At 34.8% G+C, this 20198-nt stretch overlaps 5 protein-coding genes and 1 long non-coding RNA gene across 18 annotated transcripts in view; 3 read left to right on the top strand and 3 right to left on the bottom strand.

The window, feature by feature from the left end:
• The window catches only part of Traf4 (TNF receptor associated factor 4), a 28035-nt gene extending 22308 nt beyond the window's left edge, over positions 1-5727 (bottom strand). The window contains exons 1-2 of one of the 2 annotated variants that reach the window (XM_071773097.1): positions 5583-5727; positions 5398-5505 (exon numbers count right to left, since the gene is read on the bottom strand). The gene's annotated coding sequence lies outside the window, so the exon portion shown is untranslated. Of the gene's footprint in view, positions 1-2188; positions 2326-5397; positions 5506-5582 lie in introns of those variants that run through there. The other variant, XM_071773098.1, reaches the window with a different exon arrangement.
• LOC139809872 (odorant receptor 4-like) lies at positions 40-3551 on the top strand. 6 transcript variants are annotated; one of them, XR_011731201.1, is made up of 9 exons: positions 40-340; positions 1080-1199; positions 1297-1414; positions 1604-1871; positions 1967-2119; positions 2196-2286; positions 2379-2515; positions 2593-2974; positions 3163-3297. XR_011731201.1 is itself a non-coding variant. In XM_071773109.1 (9 exons), the coding sequence occupies exons 1-9, from the start codon at positions 197-199 to the stop codon at positions 3414-3416; spliced, it is 1215 nt and encodes a 404-aa protein (XP_071629210.1). In that variant the 5' UTR covers positions 40-196; the 3' UTR covers positions 3417-3551. The 6 variants fall into 6 exon arrangements, 4 of the variants coding, with proteins under 4 accessions (XP_071629210.1, XP_071629211.1, XP_071629212.1 ...); XR_011731200.1 differs by having other exon boundaries at positions 2593-2949; XM_071773109.1 differs by lacking the exon at positions 2593-2974 and adding an exon at positions 3366-3551 and having other exon boundaries at positions 3163-3295.
• An 80-nt stretch (positions 5728-5807) lies between the features above and the next one.
• LOC139809874 (uncharacterized) lies at positions 5808-10486 on the top strand. 4 transcript variants are annotated; one of them, XM_071773113.1, is made up of 11 exons: positions 5808-6098; positions 6832-6951; positions 7049-7166; positions 7516-7777; positions 7887-8039; positions 8116-8206; positions 8299-8435; positions 9081-9213; positions 9284-9714; positions 9793-10076; positions 10357-10486. In XM_071773113.1, the coding sequence occupies exons 1-9, from the start codon at positions 5955-5957 to the stop codon at positions 9332-9334; spliced, it is 1209 nt and encodes a 402-aa protein (XP_071629214.1). In that variant the 5' UTR covers positions 5808-5954; the 3' UTR covers positions 9335-9714; positions 9793-10076; positions 10357-10486. The 4 variants fall into 4 exon arrangements, with proteins under 4 accessions (XP_071629214.1, XP_071629215.1, XP_071629217.1 ...); XM_071773114.1 differs by having other exon boundaries at positions 9990-10076; XM_071773116.1 differs by lacking the exon at positions 9793-10076.
• On the bottom strand, positions 10081-13003 carry Cycc (cyclin C). Its single transcript, XM_071773119.1, has 5 exons — positions 12697-13003; positions 12519-12625; positions 11806-12012; positions 11453-11704; positions 10081-11375 (listed from the first exon to the last, which is right to left on the bottom strand). The coding sequence occupies exons 1-5, from the start codon at positions 12726-12728 to the stop codon at positions 11173-11175; spliced, it is 801 nt and encodes a 266-aa protein (XP_071629220.1). The 5' UTR covers positions 12729-13003; the 3' UTR covers positions 10081-11172.
• Positions 13004-13098: 95 nt separating this feature from the next.
• Positions 13099-14520, bottom strand: LOC139809881 (uncharacterized). The gene is made up of 3 exons (XR_011731203.1): positions 14379-14520; positions 13516-13733; positions 13099-13239 (listed from the first exon to the last, which is right to left on the bottom strand). It is a non-coding gene; the product is annotated as an uncharacterized lncRNA (long non-coding RNA).
• On the top strand, positions 13141-20009 carry LOC139809871 (uncharacterized). 4 transcript variants are annotated; one of them, XM_071773107.1, is made up of 9 exons: positions 13141-13277; positions 16963-17141; positions 17263-17380; positions 17554-17815; positions 17959-18120; positions 18189-18279; positions 18375-18511; positions 18835-18967; positions 19042-20009. In XM_071773107.1, exons 2-9 carry the CDS (start codon positions 17079-17081, stop codon positions 19090-19092), a joined length of 1017 nt encoding a protein of 338 aa, XP_071629208.1. In that variant the 5' UTR covers positions 13141-13277; positions 16963-17078; the 3' UTR covers positions 19093-20009. The 4 variants fall into 4 exon arrangements, 3 of the variants coding, with proteins under 3 accessions (XP_071629208.1, XP_071629207.1, XP_071629209.1); XM_071773106.1 differs by lacking the exon at positions 13141-13277 and adding an exon at positions 15349-15624 and having other exon boundaries at positions 17022-17141; positions 19042-20006; XM_071773108.1 differs by lacking the exon at positions 13141-13277 and adding an exon at positions 15486-15624.
• The last annotated feature ends 189 nt before the right edge of the window (positions 20010-20198 follow it).

Consider the following 20198-nt stretch of genomic DNA (forward strand, 5'->3'; position numbering starts at 1 on the left):
TTCTTCGATTCAATAATGACGAGTAGGAAATAAAGGAGCGCGGGACATGGTCTCCCGACAACCCATGATTATCACAGACAACGTTACTATGTAATGTCGTGACACGTTATTAGTATCTGGATATGGGGGATCGCCCGGAAAAAGTCAGGTGGACCTTGAGGGAGAATCGACATCCACACAAAACCGAGTCGAGGAGATGCAATCAGCTGTGAAACATTACTACAATGTTAACAAGATCCTCATGTCAAAACTCGGCACTTGGCCGGCGCAAAGTATATTCGCGAAGATAGTGTTGCCGACCATAACAACGGCTTTTATATTCAGCATCGGTTTTCTCGAGGTAAATTTCCGCCGCTTTTTACGTAGTGTGTGATAGCGAGTGAAAATCCACGTTGCGCGCTAATGAAATTTGCGAGAGAAAAAGAAAGATACGCTCGTGTGATTGGCATACGTGCGAGTTACTTTATGTGTCGAGCATGAGTTCCACGAAATCGCCTTCTGAAATTCTTTGACATACCGAAGATACGTCAAATGTTCATATTCTAAAGAAAAATTTAAATGTATACTTGCGTTACTCCCGGTTTGAAAGATCGTAACTTCTTTAAATTATAAATAACTTTGAAAAAATATCTTAAAAATAACTCTGGTAATTTTTTTAAACTTTCCACATATCCATTGCAAGACCATGTATTTGTAAATCTTCACGACCCTATTGTGTCGAGTAAATAGTTAATTAATCCCATATGTAACGATATTATACAGAGTGTTTAATTAAAGCTTAATTTTCAGAGAGTCTAACCGTTAATTATAACTCAAAATCTATTTATGATATATATTTTTTTAAGGAAAAAGAAATTCGAAATATAAATCAAGTGCGGTTGAAAAACAGCCTTATATATATTTTATATTTAAGAAAGTTATAAAAAATAGATTATTTTATCGCGTCTAAAATTATTCCAAACCGGCAATTCACACACACACACACACACACATCAGCTTTTTTACATTGCTTTTAATGCAGGTAGGTAAAACGTTAGAGGTGCACAAAGGTGATCGCAGTTATTATCGCCGATTTTCAGTTTGTAAGATTATCCGAGATATGGAAGAAGCTGATCGAAGACTGCGAGTCCTGCATCATAGCGATGCTTACCGTCGTCTGTTATATTAAACTGTTCGTCCTAGTTCTCAAGAACAAAAACGTAAGATTTCACAAGCCGCGACCTTTCGCTTTGGCCCTTTAAGAAAAATCCAATACACGGATTGTATCCCATTCGTTTTATTCCATGTTCCTCATAGATAGAACGACTGCTGTCGCTCATCGACTATCACTGGCGCGTTTTCACGCATTCTCTGGAGGTACAAATTATGCACGAGTACGCTGTCATAGCAAGGAAGATGACGATAAGTTACGCCGGTAATAATGAGATAAATCACTCGCGTATCGTTTGGCTTTTAACGCCTGCTCCATCACGTTTTTAACACATCGCACTTACACGTTACACGTGTAATCATGAATTGCACAATCCGATCTAAATAAATGCGACTTGATCGTTTATACTCGTCGATGCGTGTTTTTTTTTTTACATTGTAATAATAACACGAGTTGCAGTGATGATTTATTCGTTGATGAGCCTTTACATGCTGATCCCAGTGACGCCGCAGTTATTGGATCTCCTCATGCCTCTTAATCAATCGCGCCCTCGTAAATACCTATACGATGTCGACTTCAGCTTCGACAGAGAAGAATATTACTTCTCTGTATTACTTTACTCGTACTTGTTGACCGTGGTGGATATGACTGTTTTGGTAGTAACCGATACGAGCTACCTGATTCTCGCGCATCACGTGTGTGGTCTTTTCGCCGCTATCGGGTATTGTATCCGTACTACAAATTTTTAATTTAATGTAAAAGAACTTTTTTTGTCTTAAATCTTCGCCGTACCGTGGATAAACTTTTGTTTCAAAGGTACCGACTAGAAAGTCTATCCTCGACGATAAGTTTAAATCATCACGTTCAAGATGCAAAGGTAGCTTGCAATAAGTACGAGTCGACAAATTACGATGGCGAGATCTATCGCGAACTGATTCTTCTCCTACGGAAACATCAGCTGAGCCTTGAGTGAGTTTCGTATTGTACTGCACATACTGTAGGATATGTTTCGTATTCAATGATATTTTGTTCGTATACCTTTCAGATATGTCGATTTGTTGGAGTCCTTGTTTCAACTGTATTCGTTTTCGATGATCTTTCTTCATTTCATCATTACGAGTCTTCTCGGAATGCAAGTGAGCGCGCGCGATGATATTAAGACACGTTGCCGATCGGAAAATCGTCTCATAACTTCCTTCAATCAACCTGGAATTTAACCGTCTTGCAGATAGTTGCCTTAATGGATCGCAAAGGGGAGATGCTCAGATACGTGTCGTTTATAATAGGTTGTTTCGTGCATCTTCTCGTTTTGAATTATCCCGGCCAAGAAATAATGGATCATAGCGCAGATATATTCCATAAAGCGTAAATATGTGCCCAAGTTTTTCGCGCGATGTAACAAAACATGGTAGTAGAAAAAAACCTGGATTTTCTTTTTTCAGAAAAGGGATTTAAAATTTCTTCCTTTCTGATAATACGATCCTAAAGAGACTAAATTTGTTCTGTTTATTTCTCAATTAACCTTTCGTTTTCTTGACCCTAGGTTACTATAACCATCGGATTTGGAAGCAGAAACTTTTAAAGTTCGGCTATATGTATAAAAATTGTTCTTTGTGTGTTTTAAATTCCTGAAAATTTGTTTCATATATTTATGTTTTTATATAAAACATTTTTTAACGGGCCTTTATAATTTTTTTTCTACTTATGGTTCTAAAATAAAGCTTACATTCGTTTAAGCAGGCGTTGACGTTTAAAAAAAGATAAAAAATATTATTTACCTGAGATCTGAACAGATAAAGGTACTCTGGATTTCGCAGACCTATGGTAGTAACTAGTAACGTATAGACGAATAATTAGCAATTAAGTATCTTAGAAAGTATTTTATTTTCTACAATTTTTATCATTTTTGTTCTTTTCAAATTTTAAATATTCCAATAGGTATTCGAAAGTAATTGATTGATCGTTTGTAGAGCAAAAGAAGTTATATATTGACATTGAGTTATTATTTGTAGATACAACATACTGTGGTACAGAATGCCGCGAAGAACGACACAGCTATTGAGCATATTACTTCATAGAAGTCTTGTGCCTTGTAAATTAACAGCCGGCAAACTATGCGTGCTGTCGTTTCAGAATTATGCTTCGGTAAGATTGGCTCTTTTCGACAGCACCTACAGTACCTGCGGAAGTATATTTTGCTATTTTTAATTTTAAGGTGCTGCAGGGAACTCTATCTTATTTCACCGCCCTTTTGTCGATGCGGTAATTTGCAGTTAAAAAAAAAGGAGAATGATTACGTTGGTTTGTCGAACGATAAAATTAGCAATTTGAGTGATTTTTCTCTGCTAAACGTCTGAAAGTAATTCTATTACGTAGCAGTAACAAATAAAATTCAGTAAAAGTTGACAAGTTGCATATGAAAGCGAAGACGTGTGTTTCAAAACGTGTTGTATCGATTTATCTTTCTGTTTTAATAGCAATTCAAATATATAGTTGATACCGTTATAACATCATAATCGTTATCATTTTTTTCACAAAAGTTCGACCTGTTAAACCGAAACAAAGTTCATCGTTAAAAGATTGTTTGTATGGATGTAATTGTTGTATGAATTAATGTTGCGTGTATCCCCTCACAGTTTTCCCATTCCAACGAGTAGTGAGTATAATGCTTATTTATAATAGTATCATTATTATTACATTAATTACCTATTTAATTATATGTGTGCTATTTCAGCTTCAGCTTGAGACTGCGTTTCAAGTTTCAAGACATTACTCAGCGCGCAGTTTGCTGAGCTGAAAAATCTATACGCAAAAATATTATTAAGCACAAAGATCCAGTTATATAAAGCACATTTTTATTTTTTGTGTTTATCACATAGCGGTCAAGTTCATTTATTATAAGTAAAAATGAAAAAAATTGATTTTTCTTCAGCGATGGAGTTTTATATTTCTTTCACAAAAGAGCTTCAAAATTCTTAGGAATTACACTCTCAACAGGAGTAATTAATTTGGCAAAAAGTTATTATTTTAAATTTTAAAACATAGATTATAAAATATTTATTAAATATATGTAAAATTTATACGTTGTCGAAAAATTTCGTGATAAGTGCTGCAATTAATAACAAAATATGTTTATCTTGTAAGAAGAGAATCAGGGGGGATTATTAAAGCTGGCCGATGACGTAAGAATGTTTAATAAATGATATTCAAAATGCTCGAGTTAATGTTCGATTTGCAAGGTTTAGTTGTAAGCATTCTATGTTGTTATGTTTCCTATATATTAACCACAAAAAATATTTTGTTTCAAGAAAGTGCCTAGAAAAACTGGAGAAGCATTCTTGACATAGACTGAAGAAATAATGTTTTCTTTTTAATCAATGCCAAAGCTCTCTCAAGTCGGACTAGGTTTTGATAACGAGTGTGATATTGAATTAATGAAGTAAGTTTTTAGATAATTAATGTTGTCTATTTTATTCCTACTCCAATTATAAAATTTATATATAATGATGAAATAATTATTCGGAATTCATCAATTTGGTTTAACGTCCTAAAATCTATTGCAACTTCTCACGTCACAATAAAGTTTACATCGGAATACAACCATACTAATATCTTTTGAATACCACATTTCTAAAATGAACTTAATATTTGAATCTCGATATAGCGTGTTCTAGAGTAATACTTTGGTGCAAATACAAAAATAGTAAATAAAACAACAGCTTACTGCTTAAGTGAAATATATATGATTCTATGTGAAAAAAAATGTTACAATATTTTATTTTATATTATTTTTCAATAATTAAGTGTCTGTTTTCTCAGCCATCCGAAACAAAGATGATATTAATTTCAAAAATTGACCCTTCACGTAGCAATAAATTGAAGTATAGGATCTTGGCGTTACATCACGTAAGTACATTTATAAAAAAATATATCTTATTTGCAAATTTCATCTTATAATAAGCGCGCTTCTTTCTTATTGCCGATTCTTCGCTACATCACATACCTATTTTCACATCTTTTTTTCGGAAAGCAGGCATCGGAATTGTTTTCTTTTTCAGTGAAATTGTTTATCTTGTTTTTATCCTGATTTATCTTTAATGAGACTCAATCTATCATTCAGCTTCTTACAGATTGATGTGAGTGCCGGTGTGATTCATTATTATACTATACTAATAGCTCGCGGCAGACGCGGAGATTGAACGAACATTCGGGATAAAACATTCGAAAATTAAAAATAAATTATTTACCGGACAGATTTTTACGACGGCACTCGTACTTTCGTATGGCTTCACCTGGCGTTACGCGAACTGTCTTTCGTATGACTTCACCTGGCATTACGCGAACTTTCGTAGACGCTGTAATATCTTTGGCTTATATCGCGCGATTTTTCATGTCGCTTGGCTTTCCCTCGCTACGCTTATCTTGTACTTACCGGCGTGACATCACTCGCATAAAAAAAATCATACGTTATCAAAAAAGAAAAGAAGAAAATAATACTCTTGATGCGACGCGACGCGAGTCCCGCGTGGGAGACACGTGGACGAGTATCGTGTGTGTCACCGCGGCGATTGCGGTTCCGCGAACTATAATTTCTGCGCGGCATCTTCTTTTTCTTCGATCCAATAATGACGAGTAGGAAATAGAGGAACGCGGGATGGTCACCCGACAATCCATTATTATCACAGACAACGTTCCTATGTAATGTCGTGACACGTTATTAGTATCTGGATATAGGGGATCGTCCGGAAAATGTCAGGTGGACCTTGAGGGAGAATCGACATCTACACAAAACCGAGTCGGGGAGATGCAGTCAGGTGTGAAACATTACTACAATGTTAACAAGATCCTCATGTCGAAACTCGGCATTTGGCCGGCGCAAAGTACATTCGCGAAGATAGTGTTGCCGACCATAACAACGGCTTTTTTATTCAGCATCGGTTTTCTCGAGGTAAATTTACGCCGCTTTTTACGTAGTGTGTGATAGCGAGTGAAAATCCACGTTGCGCGCTAATGAAATTTGCGAGAGAAAGAAAGATACGCTCGTATGATTGGCATACGTGCGAGTTACTTTATATGTCGAGCATGAGTTCCACGAAGTCGCCTTCTGAAATTCTTTGACATACCGAAGATACGTCAGATGTTCATATTCTAAAGAAGAATTTAAATGTATACTTGCGTTACTCCCGGTTTGAAAGATCGTAACTTCTTTAAGTTATAAATAACTTTGAAAAAATATCTTAAAAATAACTTTCTGGTAATTTTTTTAAACTTTCCACATATCCATTGCAAGACCATGTATTTGTAAATCTTGACGACCCTACTGTGTCGAGTAAATAGTTAATTAATCCCATATGTAACGATATTATACAGAGTGTTTAATTAAAGCTTAATTTTCAGAGAGTCTAACCGTTAATTATAACTCAAAATCTATTTATGATATATATTTTTTTAAGGAAAAAGAAATTCGAAATATAAATAAAGTGCGGTTGAAAAACAGCCTTATATATATTTTATATTTAAGAAAGTTATAAAAAATAGATTATTTTATCGCGTCTAAAATTATTCCAAGTCGGCAATTCATACACACACATCAGCTATTTTACATTGCTCTTAATGCAGGTAGGTAGGTAAAACGTTAGAGGTGCACAGAGGTGCTCGTAATTATTATCGCCGAATTTCAGTTTGTAAGATTATCCGAGATATGGGAGAAGCTGACCGAAGACTGCGAGTCCTGCATCATGGCACTGCTTTCCGTCGGCGGTTATATTAAACTGTTCCTCCTAGTCCTCAAGAACAAAAACGTAAGATTTCGCAAGCCGCGACCTTTCGCTTTGGCCCTTTAAGAAAAATCCAATACGCGGATTGTATCCCGTTCGTTTTATTCCATGTTCCTCATAGATAGAACGACTGCTGTCGCTCATCGACTATCACTGGCGCGTTTTCACGCATTCTCTGGAGGTACAAATTATGCACGAGTACGCTGTCTTAACAAGGAAGATGACGATAAGTTACGCCGGTAATAATGAGATAAATCACTCGCGTATCGTTTGGCTTTTAACAAAAAGAAAATGCAAAAGTTATTTTTCTAATTATTTTCCAATCCTATTCTTTTTATTATTTTTCTTATATATGCAGGCAGAGATTATATAAGAGAAAGAAAACGTATATGGACATATTTTGTATATAAAATTATATATATATATATTTATATATATTTTTATATGAAAAATTTTTTCAGGAGCTTAAAACAAAGAAAAATTTTTTACGCGCGCGTTATTGTGAATTGCACAATATAATGCGGCCTGATTGTTTATTCGTTGATGCGTGTTTTTTTTACATTGTAATAATAATAATGCGAGTTGCAGTGATGATTTATTCGTTGATGAGCCTTTACATGCTGATCCCAGTGACGCCGCAAATATTGGATCTCCTCATGCCTCTCAATCAATCGCGCCCTTATAAATATCTATTCGATGTCGACTTCAGCTTCGACAGAGAAGAATATTACTTCTCTGTATTACTCTACTCGTACTTGACGACCGTGGTGTCTATGACTGTTATGGTAGTAACCGATACAAGCTACCTGATGCTCGCGCATCACGTGTGTGGTCTGTTCGCCGCTATCGGGTATTGTATCCGTACTACTCATTTTCCGAGAAATTTTTATAATTTAATGTAAAAGAACTTTTTTTATCTTAAATCTTCGCCGTACCGTGGATAAACTTTTGTTTCAAAGGTACCGACTAGAAAATCTGACCTCGACGATAAGTTTAAATCGTCACGTTAAAGATGCAGAGGTAGCTTGCAATAAGTACGACTCGACAAATTACGATGGCGAGATCTATCGCGAACTGATCCTTCTCCTACGGAAACATCAGCTGAGCCTTGAGTGAGTTTTCGTATTGTACTGCACATACTGTAGGATATGTTTCGTATTCAATGTATTTTGTTCGTATACCTTTCAGATATGTCGATTTGTTGGAGTCCTTGTTCCAACTGTATTCGTTTTCGATGATCTTTCTTCATCTCATCATTATGAGTCTCCTCGGAATGCAAGTGAGCGCGCGCGATGATATTAAGACACGTTGCCGATCGGAAAATCGTCTCGTAAATTCCTTCAATCAATCTGGAATTTAACCGTCTTGCAGATAATTGCCTTAATGGATCGCAAAGGGGAGATGCTCAGATACGTGTCGATGGTAATAGGTGGTTTCGTGCATCTTATCGTTTTGAGTTATCCCGGCCAAGAAATAATGGATCATAGCGCAGATATATTCCATAAAGCGTAAATATGTGCCTAAGTTTTTCGCGCGATGTAACAACAGTAGAAAAAAACCTGGATTTTCTTTTTTCAGAAAAGGGATTTCAAATTTTTTCCTTTCTGATAATACGATGCTAAAGAGACTAAATTTGTTCTGTTAATTTCTCAATTAACCTTTCGTTTTCTTGACCCTAGGTTACTATAACCATCGGATCTGGAAGACCCGAGTAGAAACTTTTAGAGTTCGGTTATATGTATAAAAATTGTTCTTTGTGTGTTTTAAGCTCCTGAAAAAATTTTTCATATATTTATATGTTTTTATATAAAACATTTTTTACCGGGCCTTTATAATTATTTTCCTATTTATGGTTCTAAGATAAAGCTTATATAGTTCGTTTAAGCAGGCTTTGACGTTTAAAAAAAGCTAAAAAATATTATTTACCTGAGATCTGAACAGATAAAGAAAACTCTGGATTTCGCAGACCTATGGTAGTAACGTAGACGAATAATTTGCAACCTAGAGTTAAGTATCTTTGAAAGTATTTTATTTTCTACAATTTTTATCATTTTTGTTCTTTTCAAATTTTTAATATTCCAATAGGTATTCGAAAGTAATTGACTGATCGTTTGTAGAGAAAAAAAAGTTACATATTGAGTTATTATTTGTAGATACAACATACTGTGGTACAGAATGCCGCGAAGAACGACACAGCTATTGAGCATATTACTTCATAGAAGTCTTGTGCCTTGTACATTAACAGCCGGCAAACTGTACGTGCTGTCGTTTCAGAATTATGCTTCGGTAAGATTGGCTCTTTTCGACAGCACCTACAGTACCTGCGGAAGTATATTTTGTTATTTTGAATTTTAAGGTGATGCAGGGAACTCTATCTTATTTCACCGCCCTTTCGTCGTTCCAGTAATTTTCAGTTAAAGAAAAAGGAGGACAATTACCTACGTTGGATTGTCGAACGATAAAATTAGCGATTTGAGTGATTTTTCTCTGGTAAACGTCTGAAAGTAATTCTAGTGCGTAGCAGTGACAAATAAAATTCAGCAAAAGTTGCATATGAAAGCGAAGACGCGTTTCGAAACGTGTTGTATAGATTTATCTTTCTGTTTTAATAACAATTCAAATATATAGTTGTTACCGTTATAACATCATAATCGTTATCATTTTGTTCACATAAGTTCGACCTGTTAAACCGAATCAAAGTTCATCGTTGAAAGATTGTTTTTATGGATGTAATTGTTGTATGAATGTTGCGTGTATTCCCTGACAGTTTTCCCATTCCAACGAGCAGTGAGTATAATGCTTATTTACAATAGTATCATTATTATTAAATTAATTACCAATATTATATATGTGTGCTATTTCCAGCTTCAGCTTGAGACTGCGTTTCAAGACCGAGATTACTCGGCGCGCAGTTGCTGAGCTGAAAAATCTATACGCAAAAATATTATTGCGCACAAAGGTTCAGCTATATAAAGCACATTTTTATTTTATGTGTTTATCACATAGCGGTTAAGTTCATTTATTATAAGTAAAAATTAAAAAAAAAATACATTTTTCTTCAGTGATGGAGTTTTATATTTTCTTTCATAAAAGAGCTTCAAAGTTCTTAGGAATTACACTCTCAACAGGAGTAATGAATTTGGCAAAAAGTAATTATTTTAAATTTTAAAACAGATTATAAAATATTTATTAAATATATAATTTACATTGTCGAAAAATTTCGTAACAAGTGCTGCAATTAATGACAAAATATATTTATCTTATAAGAAGAGAATCGGGGGGGATTATCAAAGCTGGCCGATGACGTAAAAAAGTCTTGAAAATGATGTTCAAAATGCTCGAGTTAATGTTCGATTTAACAAAAAGTTTAGTTAATTCTATATGTATGTTCTGTTATGTTTCCTAATTATAAAAAAAATATTGTTCCAGAAAAAGTGGAGAAGCTTTCTTGATACAAACTGAAGGAATAATAAAAAAAAACTGGAGAGATGTTTTTAATCGGTGCCAAAACTCAGGTCGGACTAGGTCTTACAACGTGGTGTGATACTGAATTAATGTAGTAAGTTTCTAGATATTTAAGTTGTCTGTTTTATTCTTACTCCAATTATAAAATTCATACAATCAGGAAGTAATTATTCAATTGGGTTTATCAAACTAAAATCTGTTGCAATTTTTTATGTCGTTAATAAATAATTTTCCCATCGGAATACAGCCGTCAATCCAATATAATTTTACCACTACATTTCTAAAGTAAATTTAATACACGAATCTCGATATAGCGTGTTCTGAATTAACATTTTCGAATTAATTGTTCTGGCGTGAATAATATGTTTATAATTTAAATCAATAGGTAATATTGTATACAAATGATGAAAGGCATGCGAATAAACATATAAATTAGTAGTTTTACTATACACTTATTAGGTAGTGAGCAATATTGGATTAAATTGTAATAATCATTTAACTGTGGCATGTATAATTCTCGTCCATACGCTATATCGAGCATCAAGTACACAGAAATATCAAATAATTCTGCAATATTATTATTTGGACATATTTTGAAACATAGCTTTATGTATGGATTAAGACATACTTTTACGCAGATATAAATGCAGAACGATATTCGTTGTCAATTCTATGTATGTCTGATAGTGATATATGTTGGGAAAAAGGATAGATTTTTAATCGAAGCAGTTCACTGCATTAGCACGAATCCCAGACATTCGGCGAATCAAGAACTTGCTGTCAACGCTGTGGCGCTGCTTTTGGTTTTGGCATTTTAGCTAATATTGCCGGCATCTCGTTCTTTTCGTCATATTTTTTCCACAATTCATATAAATTTATTATGTACCGTGCTATCTCTTGAATCTTTTCCATATCTGCGTTTAATTCCGCAAACCACGATTTGAGATCTTTCTGCAATATCACGCAAGCTATTTGCAAACAGCCTGTAAAGGAAAATATATTGTCATTAAGTTTCCTCGTGATATTGAAGCATTAAGAAAAACGATTACTTGTATCTTACCAATAGCTATTTGATAAGGCGGATATAACAAACATACGTCCGTTCTTAGACTGTCATTAATAATACGCCACGCAAGCATAAGTAGCTGATCATCTGGTCCCACATCCTGAATTAATGTTAATAAAGGACGGTACGGTTGATATACTATCAAACAACAGTCCAAATGTTCCAAAAGATAAAACTCACACTCCAAGATATGATTTGTGCGATATGGAAATTCCTGCGAATACGCATAACTAAATTTGTTCTTAACTAAAAAAAAAAAAAATAAACACGACATTAATCAAACCGTTTAGTTAGACACAGATCCCCAGCAAACTGTAACAGTGGATTCAATATATCATGGAACTTACTTACATTTCCCATTGTCGATATCAGTCTACTATTAGAAATTACTCCAAACTCTTCTACTTTTGATGCCAGAAAGACTGTAGTAGGAGCTAATAATAGAGGGTCTATGCATTTTAAGCTATTGCGAGCATAAAATCTTTTAAAATAGACGGTCGCAGTAGCTACCACTTGTTGCCTCAATTTTAACTGTTCACCTATCATCTGTATCACTAGTGACAGGATTTATGTATGAATGTAGTTACAGATTATGTTACACATAGCATATGCTTGTACGTGGTAATTTATACGACAAAATGTAACACAGTCTTCCCTACTTATGAACGATCAATTACAGCTTGGTAAATGTTAAATCCTCGTTTTAATAAATTTAATAATTCACGTAAAATATGGATAAGTTCACTGAACCATTTAACATCTTTGTTAACAGAAGAAAGTAGATAGTTTTGCTGGATGAAAACTAGCTGTACGTTTCAATATATATCTTAAAATTATTCATACTAAATTTGTATTTTGATTAACATCGTGATGACATTATGAAATTTACGAGAACAAACGTATCTATTCAAATATATACCAATCAAATAATAGTCTATCAAAATTATGCTGATAGAGAGGTTAATCGAGATGCTCAATTGATTGACAAATATAGAAGGAGTTTAATCTTTATCGGTTGTGAAAAAGTCATTTCAAAATTGTTAAGATCGCAGCAACTTACTGCTAGAAAAGAAAATAAATATTTTCTGATATTCCTCTTCTGTCAGCACTGACAGGTCATGCTGACGTTCTCTGATCAAGTCCTGTTTATCCAGTAACCACTGCTGGCTATTGAAAACAAGAAATCATCGTAGAAATTTCATTCGTTAAAATGTATGATATACGATTTCCGAACTTACTGATGCGAGCTCTGCCAAAAATTCCCGGCCATTCTATAACCAAATTATCCGTCTGTAAACCTTTGGTGCGCGTTGGACGGTGCCAATTGTTAAATCCTATTACACTGAATGTACGTGGTAATTATTTTCTCACATTTTACACCGAATCTACTCCGTATTTTCGCGAAATACAGACAGCGCACGAACCGAAACCGAACCGTGTTTCTTGTTTTCTTTTTTTCTTTTTATACGAATAATCGAGAACAAAATCTACGATAGCTTACACATACATGTAAATGCGTGCCTTTGTGTACATACGACGTTAGACGTACGTCTTCTTTACTTCCCCTAGAAAAAGTTGGAGGGGGTGATCTTGGCCAATCTTGGCTCACTTGGCTGATCTGGCGGGAGAGCGTCCCATTTGATCACGTTGCAATAAACCACCATTCACAACGACCGGAGAATGAAATTTTTCCACTGGATCAACCAATCAGCAAGGTGGACAATCGGCCATTCCACAGCGACCGGTGAGGTTTTCCCACTCGACCAGCCAATCAGAAGGTTCTGTGTTAAATTGGCCAATTGGCGACGTGAGCAATCAGGTATATACACTCGCTTTAATATTTTAAGAAATTTTATGTTATTTTATTTTAACATGCAATGTGCTCATTTTTATAAATCTGTCTCTTATATAAATTATTTATAAATCTACAATTTAAACATAATAAAGCAGATAAGTTGTTTAATTCTTCACAGATATATTGCTGTGCTAGCTGTTATTACTTATTCCAGCAATTTTAATTAAATAAAATATATAATTTTATGCTATTTATCACATACCACACTCCCATAAAATTAATCGCTGATTAAATGGAGTTTGATCAAAAAGTAAGCTCAGCAAACAAAACAGCTTCTTTTTCGATGGGTTTTGGAACGCGGTCGCTATCGATTACCATTGTTACCGATTGTTTATTGACCGTAGGACGCAAATGTAAATTTCTCTAAAAGAAATTCTTTACATTTGCCGTACGGTCACGCCCCCTTAAGAAATATTACGGCTATAATAGAAAATAGCTATAATGACGATAATTCAAACATTGTATATAAGTGCTGGTCTACAACCTTGCTTTAAAGGATATTTAATAAGCTCTAATCTAAACCGTAAGAAATTGAACAATCACAATACAATTTGAGGAGAATATTCGACTGTGATTGGTCAATTTCTTACGGCTTAGAGCTTAAATACCCTTTAAAGCAAGGTTGTAGACCAGCACTAATGCAGATAATATATTTTCGAAGTTTTGCGCAGATTAGTAACAGGGGATTATAAGACCAGTGTAATAATGTCCACGAAAATATTTAAGTGCATGAATATTAGCCGATCATAATAAATATCTGACCACCGAAAATCAATAATAATAATATTTAAGCGTCATAATATGTTTATTTATAATTAAATATACATATTATATAATTATATTTAAAAAAAGATGGTTACACAGTTTTATTTGACATTATTTTGCAATAATGTAAAATAAAACTGTTTCTCCGGATTTCTAGTCATCCGAAAAGTTAATGGAAATAATGATATTAAAAATCTAAAAAATTTACACACTTTGTATCGATAAATTGAAGTGTAGAATTTTTAAATCCGCAGTCACGTTACACGAAGTAACCATTTACAAATAGAGAAAGTCTCTTACCTATATTGTCTACTGTATATTCTGCCCTATAATAATCGCGCTTTCTTTTCTACTGTTGATTTTTTATACACATCGCACGTATTTTTTTCCCTTTTAGAAAGCAGCCGCCTGAATTATCTTCTTTCTCGCTTTTTTCGTGTTATTTTTCTCTTGATTTATCTTTAATGAGACTCGATCTGTTGAGCCCCTAAGGCCATTGCACGTAACAAAGATTTAGTTTTAATCATAAGGGCGTAATAAGAAAATAGACCAATCACACTCGATTATTCTTCAAGCACGAGAAGAATAATCGCCCGTGATTGGTCTATTATACTTTCTTACGGCCTTACGATTACAACTAAAACATTGTTACGTGCAATGGCCTTTATGGTGCGTGAGAGAGAGAGTCTCTTTCTTTTTGCTCTCGAGTTTTTACTCGCAGGTGGAGACGCACCATTACGGATTGATACGCGCCGGTATAATCCATTTATTATTGTTAGACAGCGTGTGATTTTCGGGATAAAACAGCCGAAAGTTAGGTTTAAAATAAATTATTTATCGGTCAGATTTTTGCGACGATTACGTGTCCCTTCTCGTGTGTTATGCAAACCTTCGTATAAAGCCGCTTATCGCGGCTTTTCGAGCCGCTCGACTTTCCTGCTACGCTTATCTTGTATTTATCGTCGTGACACAACTCGCATTAAAAAGTCATACGGTATCGCGAGAAGAAAGAGAAGAAGAATATATAATATTTTTAGCGCGAGTTTGGCGGCAAGCAGGGGGACGGATACATGAGTATTATCTCGTGTGTGTCACACCGCAGCGATTGACGTTTCGCGCGAAGTATAATTTCTGCGCGATGTCAATTCCTTTTCTTTGACAGGGAGAGGAGTAAGACATAAAGCGATATGCGCCGGGGGACACAGCCGGCACGCGCGTTCTCCGACAACCCATGATTATTTATATACAGACAACGTTACCATATATGTAATGCCGCAACATCTTATTAGCGGATATATACGCGCAATGTAGTACTTAGATATAGGGGAACGTCAGGAAAATGTCCGGCCTGGATCTTGAAGGAGAATAACCGACAGCCGCGGGACAAAACCGAGCCGGGGAGATGCAGTCGGCTGTGAAACGTTATTACAATATTAACAAGAGTCTTATGTCGAAACTCGGCGGTTGGCCGACGCAAAGTAAATTTATGAAGATATTGTTGCCGACCATAATAACGTCATTTATTTTCTGCATCGGTTTTCTCGAGGTAAATTCCTGGCTGCTTTTTGCGCCGCGTGTCCGTGTAAAAACCGTTGTGCGAATAAAATTTACGAGAGAGAGAGAGAGAGAGAGAGAGAGAGAGAGAGAGAGAGAGAGAGAGAGAGAGAGAGAATCTCCACGTGATTAGCATACGTACGACGTATTTTGGACGTGATGAGAGGAGCATATATATAGCGCTAATTTCGCGAGGTCGCCTTGTAAATGATTTGAGATAAAATGTCTTAAATATTCATACTTTGTGCCAAGAAATACTCAAATACATGCGCGTGTGTTACTTCATATCGACTAAATATTTAAACTATTCAAAGCAATCATCGTGACTCACACGTGGTAATAAAATTATGCGTCTGACTTAACACTGTGATGCAAGTAATCGCGAATCATATTCAACAATTCAACATACCGCACGTGTAAATATTTAAGCAAAAATCCCAAAAAGCCACCGTAAATAAAACTTTTTTAAAGATTTAAATGACTTTTTTTAGAACGACTTTCTGACAACTTTTTTTTTAAATCTTCTCATAAATATCCGAGACGTATATGTAAATTTTCATGACATTATCTTGTCGAGTAAATAGTCAATTAATTCCGTTTGTAACGATATTATATAGGGTGCTCCAGATATCATCTTCTTTAGCCAATTTTAAGTTGACTTCTTTTTTTCGCAACAAAAATGCAACAATTAGAATTGAAAAACTAGAATTGAAAGCTTAAAGGAACTTTATTTTTAGAAAGTCTTTTTGAATTTTAATTATGCTTATATAAAACACAGAATCTGTCATATTTTTGTTAAGGAAAAAAAGTCGATTTAAAATTGGCAAAAGTATGAGGAAAGTGCGGTCGATCTGGAATAGCACAGAAAAGAAAGAAGTGTCAAATCAACCTTGATATACTTGTTAACTTGTGTATACGAATATATAAAAATCTTATTATTTGACATCCACGTCTATGCTCGATTGTTGGCCTTTATTCTTACAGCTTATTATAAGAATTTCAATTTTTTATTTCAACCTTTTTTTCTTGATTGAATCACATATGAAATTTCGTTTAACTATATAAGAATATAAGTGAATGATTTCTCATTCAAGCAAAGTTTTCTTCGTTTAACGCAATATATAATCTCATTTCAAGATTATATATTCTTGCGTACATATACACAAGTATATATATCAGTGTTGATTTGACACTTTTTTTTCTGTGCATATACATATATCTACTATTTACGAAAGTTATCGAAGATAAAAGATCGTTTTATCGCGTCTAAAATTATTCTCGTCGCAATTCGTATATACACATCCGGCTATTTACATTGCTTTTAATGCAGGTAGGTGGAACGTTTAGAGATGCGCAGAGGTGTTCGCAATTATTATCGCCGATTTTCAGTTTGTAAAACTATCTGAAACATGGAGAGGCATAACCGAGGACTGCGAATGTTTCATCATGGTGCTGATAACAATCGGCGGTTACGTCAAGCTGTACCTCATAGTTCTCAAAAACAAAAACGTAAGATTTCGCAAGCGGCGATCTTCTCGCTTCGGCGAAAGAGAAAAAGACTTTAAAAAGAATCGCAAGAGTCGCGGATCGCATCGCATATATTCGTTTTCATTCCATGTTCCTCATCCAGATAGAACGACTGCTGTCGCTCATCGACTATCACTGGCGCGTTTTCACGCATTCTCTGGAGGTACAAATTATGCACGAGTACGCTATCGTGGCGAGGAAGATGACGATAAGTTACGCCGGTAATAATGAGGATAAATCACTCGCGTATCGCTTGGCTTTTAACGCCTGCTCATCACGTTTAACACATCGTAACTTACATGTTACACGTGTCATTATGAATTGCACAATACATCCAATCTACTCGTCGATACGTGTTTTTTTTTTTACATCGTAATAATAACGCGAGTTGCAGTGATGATTTATTCGTTGATGAGCCTTTACATGCTGATCCCAGTGACGCCGCAATTATTGGATCTCCTCATGCCTCTCAATAAATCGCGCCCTTACAAGTACCTGTTCGATATCGACTACAGCTTCGACAGAGAGGTGTATTACTATCCTGTATTACTCCACTCGTACTTGTCGACTGTGGTGACCATGAGCGTCATGGTAATAACCGATACGAGCTACATGTCGCTCGCGCAACACGCCTGCAGTCTTTTCGCTGCTATCGGGTATCGTATACTTGTATATCACTTATTTCTTTTTTTTTAGAAGCTTTATAATTTAATGCAAAAAAACTTTTTTCTTCTTCTTTCTTAAATACTCGTCCGCGCCGTGTCGCGTGCATGGATAAACTTTTAATCGTACTCCAAAGGTGCCGATTGGAAAATCTGACCTCGGAGATAAGTTCGAAGGAAAATTATCGGCCCGTTAAGGATGCAGATGTAATTTGTAATGAGCATAAATCGCGAGATTACGACGACGAGATCTATCGCGAACTGGTGCTCCTCTTGCAAAAGCATCAGCTGAGTCTTCAGTGAGTTTTGAATTTTTTTACCGCAAAGCGTTTTGCATTCCGATTCATCCGTTTATGTGCCATTTCAGGTATGTCCGTTTGTTGGATTCTTTATTCGAACTGTATTCGTTTATGTTGCTCTTTATTACCATCATCGTTACGAGTCTCCTCGGAATTCAAGTGAGCGCGCGCGATGATATTAAGAGACACGTGTTGCCGATCGGAAATCGTCTCGTAACTTCCTTCAATCAATCTGGAATTTAACCGTCTTGCAGATAATTGCCTTAATGGATCGTAAAGAGGAGATGATGAGATATGTAGCGATGGTCATAGGTGCTTTCATACATCTCTTCGTTCTGAGTTATCCCGGTCAAAGGATAATGGATCATAGCGCAGATATATTCCACAAAGCGTAAATATATCGCACCAAAGTTATTTGCGCGATGTGGAAAAATAGAAAAAGAAATTTGGTAAAATGCAGATAGATTTTTCGGAAAAGAGCACTTAAAATTTCTTGCCTTCTGTTCCTCGACAACGCAGATGAGAATATAAACTTGTTCCGTTTATTTCTTAACATTTTGTAATTTTCTTAGATGTTTTTAAAATTATTTAATTTTTTTATTTTTTCTAAATCTTTTTTGCTCTTTTCAAAGTTTCAATGTTTCAAGGGATATTTGAAAATAATTGACCGATCGTTGTAGAGATTGACGACTACGCGTTCGATCACTGTTTTAGGTACAACATGGTGTGGTATAAAACGTCGCGAAGAACGACACGGCTATTGAGCATATTACTTTACAGAGGACTTGTGCCTTGTACGTTAACAGCCGGCAAAATATACGTGCTGTCGATGGCGAACTACGCTTCGGTAAAGAATGATTCCTTTCAATTCGTACAGCATTTTCAGTACTGCGAAAACACATAATCATTTTGAATTTTAAGATGATGCAGGCATCCGTATCGTATTTCACCGCCCTTTCGTCGTTCAAGTAATTTGCAGTTTAAAAAAGAGGGGAAATAAGATGTCGGATAATTGAACGATAAAATTAGCGCGATTTGGCTAATTTTTTATCATATATAAAATTCTAATTTTAGTAATATAAGTATATATAGTAACTAGTAATAATACTATAATATAATATATATTATATTATAATAATACTATATATATAATTTTAGTAATATACTCGTATAATCTAATTTAAATAATATTTAATTTAGTAATAATTTAATTCTATCGCGTAACAATGATAAATGAAATCAGTAAAAATTGACAAACTATGAAAATGATAACGTACTTCGAAACTATAGTTGTAGATTTATTTTTCGATTTTAAATGTTAATAAAAATTCAACGATATATTGTTATAATTGTTAACATTTTTTTTACAAAGATCTGATCTGTTAAACTAAAATAATTTTATCGTTAAGATAGTTATTTGTATAGATATATCTTGTGTGTAAAGACGTTTACGTGTATTCCCTGGCAATTTTCCCGTCTCTGGCTTCCCGTCTCAACACGCGGGTATTAAAGAAACTTTAACCTTTTAATACATCCAAGCTTGCTCTCTGACAATAAATGACGTTTATGAATTTAATATAGCAGAAATGATGATGAGAAAAGGTTATTTAGAGAATATTAATCGAGAGATATTATATCTATGAATTAACACACTGGTTTGTGTGACAACGATAAAAAGACGAAAATAGATCTCGAGACATTCTGCTGCATTCGTCATAGTCTGAAAACGCATAAGGAACGCTTTGCAATTAAAACAAGCCGAGACATTGTGAAAGGAGTTGACAAGATTTCATCGGAGAACCATTTCGTAAAAATCGAAAAAAAATTCAACGAACGAGCAGTAAGTACAAGAATATATTACTATGTACATTATTACATAAAACCGTTCACAATGACATAACTGCAGCATATAATTATATAATAAATAATTATATGTTCGCGTAAAAACAGTTGATGCCAAGAGCGAAGTGAAAAAGACCACTCAAAGCTCGCTATTACTGACGTACACAATCGAGCACACAAAAACGGCCTAGTAACACTAAGGTAAAATCAAAAAGCAAATTAATTGTATAAATACG

This window comes from Temnothorax longispinosus, chromosome 3 (genome assembly GCF_030848805.1).
Source record: "Temnothorax longispinosus isolate EJ_2023e chromosome 3, Tlon_JGU_v1, whole genome shotgun sequence".
In the NCBI taxonomy this organism is placed as follows: domain Eukaryota; kingdom Metazoa; phylum Arthropoda; class Insecta; order Hymenoptera; family Formicidae; genus Temnothorax; species Temnothorax longispinosus.

Bases quoted from the DNA above. Each gene is read 5' to 3' on its own strand.
- LOC139809872 (XM_071773109.1), top strand. From the start codon at position 197: ATGCAATCAGCTGTGAAACATTACTACAATGTTAACAAGATCCTCATG. The intron at 1,415-1,603 runs GTAATAATGAGA...TAATAACACGAG, and splicing joins GATGACGATAAGTTACGCCG to TTGCAGTGATGATTTATTCG. The intron at 2,516-3,162 runs GTAAATATGTGC...TATTATTTGTAG, and splicing joins GCAGATATATTCCATAAAGC to ATACAACATACTGTGGTACA.
- LOC139809874 (XM_071773113.1), top strand. From the start codon at position 5,955: ATGCAGTCAGGTGTGAAACATTACTACAATGTTAACAAGATCCTCATG. The intron at 6,099-6,831 runs GTAAATTTACGC...GCCGAATTTCAG, and splicing joins TCAGCATCGGTTTTCTCGAG to TTTGTAAGATTATCCGAGAT. The intron at 8,207-8,298 runs GTGAGCGCGCGC...ACCGTCTTGCAG, and splicing joins TGAGTCTCCTCGGAATGCAA to ATAATTGCCTTAATGGATCG.
- Cycc (XM_071773119.1), bottom strand. From the start codon at position 12,728: ATGGCCGGGAATTTTTGGCAGAGCTCGCATCA. The intron at 12,626-12,696 runs GTAAGTTCGGAA...TGTTTTCAATAG, and splicing joins TTTTGGCAGAGCTCGCATCA to CCAGCAGTGGTTACTGGATA. The intron at 11,376-11,452 runs GTAAGATACAAG...TTTCCTTTACAG, and splicing joins GCCTTATCAAATAGCTATTG to GCTGTTTGCAAATAGCTTGC.
- LOC139809871 (XM_071773106.1), top strand. From the start codon at position 15,481: ATGCAGTCGGCTGTGAAACGTTATTACAATATTAACAAGAGTCTTATG. The intron at 17,816-17,958 runs GTATCGTATACT...CGTACTCCAAAG, and splicing joins AGTCTTTTCGCTGCTATCGG to GTGCCGATTGGAAAATCTGA. The intron at 18,121-18,188 runs GTGAGTTTTGAA...GTGCCATTTCAG, and splicing joins AAGCATCAGCTGAGTCTTCA to GTATGTCCGTTTGTTGGATT.